The sequence below is a fragment of the Neophocaena asiaeorientalis genome, unplaced genomic scaffold, assembly GCF_003031525.2.
Source record: "Neophocaena asiaeorientalis asiaeorientalis breed wild unplaced genomic scaffold, Neophocaena_asiaeorientalis_V1.1 scaffold333, whole genome shotgun sequence".
NCBI lineage: Eukaryota > Metazoa > Chordata > Mammalia > Artiodactyla > Phocoenidae > Neophocaena > Neophocaena asiaeorientalis.
The window spans coordinates 276,221-279,355 of record NW_020173119.1 but is presented as its reverse complement, the minus strand read 5'-3'; the positions used below and the strand labels follow the sequence as shown (position 1 = coordinate 279,355).

The 3,135-nt window shown below is 54.4% G+C and overlaps 2 protein-coding genes across 6 annotated transcripts in view; one reads left to right on the top strand and one right to left on the bottom strand.

The window, feature by feature from the left end:
• RTL5 (retrotransposon Gag like 5) overlaps positions 1-3,128 on the top strand; it is a gene marked incomplete at its 5' end in the record, with an annotated part of 3,979 nt that extends 851 nt beyond the window's left edge. Inside the window, one exon of the mRNA XM_024744076.1 lies at positions 4-3,128. Coding sequence (XP_024599844.1) covers positions 4-1,225 — 1,222 coding nt within the window. The remainder of the gene's footprint in view (positions 1-3) is intronic.
• NHSL2 (NHS like 2) overlaps positions 1-3,135 on the bottom strand; it is a 56,552-nt gene that overhangs the window by 23,001 nt on the left and 30,416 nt on the right. The window lies entirely within an intron of this gene.

Below are 3,135 nucleotides of genomic sequence, written 5' to 3'. Positions count from 1 at the left end.
ATTTCTGATGCAGCTAGAGACTTTCATAGCCGACCATGAGGATCATTTCCCCGGGGGCGCTGAGCGGGTGTCCTTTCTGATCTCCTTTTTCGCTGGTGAAGCCAAGGACTGGGCCGTCTCAGTCACCCAGGAAGGAAGCCCCCTGCATGCCAACTTCCCGCGCTTCCTGGATGAAATCCGTAAGGAATTCTGTGGCCCCATCCCCCCAAGTGTGGCAAAAAAAGCCATCCGCAAGCTCAAGCAGGGAGACTGTACCCTGGGCAGCTATGCAGATGCTTTTCAGTTCCTGGCTCAATTCTTGTCTTGGGATGACTGCCGCCTTCAAAACCAATTCCTCAAAGGCCTGTCAGAATTCTTCCGCAAGGAGCTCTTATGGTCAACTGAAATGGCCGACCTGGACGAGCTGATTCTCGAGTGCGTGGAGATAGAAAGAAAAGTGCGTGTCCCCAAGCCAATCCCACTCCCTGGGGTTCGCAATATTTTCTTCCCTTTTGCAGCAGACCGTAATCTTGAAGGTGAAGAGGGAGAAGAGTGCCACAGTGGGGATGAAGATGAAGAGGCATGCAGGCGCAGGCTCCAGGACAAGGACCAGGGGAGGCACGTGAGAGCTATTCAGCAAGAGACCAGGGGGGAGGAGAGGGGGAAGAGGGAGGAAGAGATGAGGAAGAAGGAGCTGAAACAAAAAGGGGAGGAGGACGAGGAGGAGGAAGAAGAAGAGGAGGAGGAAGAAGAGGAGGAGGAAGCAGAGGAGGAAGAGGAGGAGGGGATGAGGAAGAAGAGGAAGAAGGAGGAGGAAGATCAGAATAAGGATGAGAAAGACGATGAACATGAGGGTGGCCGCCAGGAACCGGAGCAGGAGCTCAAGCAGGAGCCAGAACAGGAGCAAGAGACAGAGGATGAGACCCAAGATGATGACCTGGATGAGCTGATGGAGATAGAGCCCACCTACGCCAATGCTTCATCCCAGACTTCTGGCTACTATCATGAAAATTTCCTAGATGTGTCACCTCCCATCATACAGCCCAGCAGACGGAGGAACCAGAATCGAGTCCCACTTCTGGAGGGCCTTCCAGGTACCAATTCACCATTCTACAGTTCGCCGCCACTGATTCGCCGGGCAGGTCGCCTGGGGCAACGCCAAATACGACGCCGTCCCCCGGTGCTATTCCGCCTCACTCCGAGGCAGGGGGGCCACCGGGCTGCGCGGGGCCGCATTCGCGTGTGAGAGCCGGGGCGAGCTGCCCCCACCCCGGAACACACCCTTCCACTGCGTCCCCTGCCCCTGCTTTCGCTGCCACACCTGCCCCGTTGACCGACCAGTACTTAAGGGAGTTCCAAACCTGCAGAACCCGAAGAAGACCTGGAGAACTCCAGACCTTCCTGCGACTGTGACCGGGGAGTGACACCAGGGAAAGGAGGGCTCAGCAGTAGCGGCCCTCTTGGTGTGCACTCTGCTCCGTCCTGCCGCGAGCTAGAGAGCAGGTGTCTGGGCCTGTTCCTGTAAATGAACTGGTCACCCTCTTGTATTTCCCCTCTAGTTGTTCCCAGCCCTCACCTCTCCTGCGTTTATTCACGCTGTGTTCTATGGTTTAATCCTCTGACTAGCTAACCAGGACTTCACCCAATGCCTCACTGCTCTGCCCCAGTGAGTGAAAGGACAGGCTCCACTGAACTCTTAAAGCCACTGCGGCCACTTACTAGGTATAATCAGTGGAGAGCAAATGCTATCAAGAAACGGTCCTGGAAGCCTACACTTGCTTCAGGTCACCCCTCCAGCAGGAGGGCCCTGAAGAACCCCCTCCATCTAGCCCAGTGAGAGTATGCAAAACCACGTGTCCAGTGGACCACCCAGCTGAGACCTGACCTTGACTGACTGAGCAAGCTGGTTCCACCTTCCCACAGACTACAGGCTCAGGGCCTCAGGGCTCTCCAGATCTGGGACCCTCTCCTCTTACTACATTACCCTCCTGGGCATCCCCAGTGGACAGAGCCCAATGTTCCATGCCCTACCCTTTTCCTTGATGTTGCCTAGAGGGTAGGCAGTTGGGTGGGGGAGCCGGAGGAGGAGAAAGCAGCAGCAACAACTCAGTTTGACCTTGTAAGGAGTGACTCTTTCCTTAGGGACGGTGGTCTCCTCCCCCGGCCAGGCCTTGGACTGCAGTCTCCAGCCAAAGGTCTTGGCAGAAGATTTGCCATCCTTGGGGTTCCAGAGGTGGCCTAATTGGCCTTCCCTTCCCAGACTGCCAGAGAGAGAGGCCCAAGGCCTGCTCTTCAACTCCAACTTAAAGGACTCCTTATTTCTGAGAGTAGAGAGGAAGGTCCTCTCTGCAGAGACTTCACCCACTGCAGCCTTGCAGTCGGGATGACCTTGTGTCTCTCACATTCGGGGCAAGCCATGGCCTGGCGCTGGGCATCGAGTAAGCGGTGAGGCCTAAGCGGTTGACTGCCTCCTAGTAACTCCTGGGGCTTCTGGGTCCTAACCTAGGGGCCCTCATAGAGACCTGCTGCTTGCCTTGGGTCCAGAAAACACTGCTTCTGCAGTGAAAAATACACAGTATGTCACTCTGGCCACAGAATGCCAGTCAGATCCACTGCTGGCCTGAACTGCCCTCCACACTGGGCTTCCTGCACGGGGCCTGGCAGCTGGGCAAGTGCAGCCGAAGTGTCTGCGGCCAAAGGGAGGAAACCATAGTAAATTAAGCCTCTGTTCCTCACCGGAGTCTGATAGGTAACCTCAGCCCAGCCTTAGGATTTTGAGCCCAGAGGCAAGAGGAAGGAGCTGGAGGAAGAGGAGTCATGGAGAAACCCAGTCCTCCGGCTGGTTTCTGGTGAGGTTCATCAGTGGGAGGTAAGAAGCCCTTTTGTTGCTCACACATTTCTCAGCCTGGGGATCGGTGGAGCCAAGTTCCTATAACCTGTTGCTATCTTTTAAAAAGGCTACTACCCCCCTCCTCCAAAGAGAAAAGTAATACATAATCATTATAGAAAAATTGGCAAATAGAGAAAACGATAAGAACCCCAAAGCCCCAAACATTCAGAATCCCACCACACAGACGCAAGCACTGTTAACATTTTCTTTCTAGTGTGTTCTCACTGCCTCTTTTTTTTTTTTTTTTTTTTTTTTTTTTTTTTTTT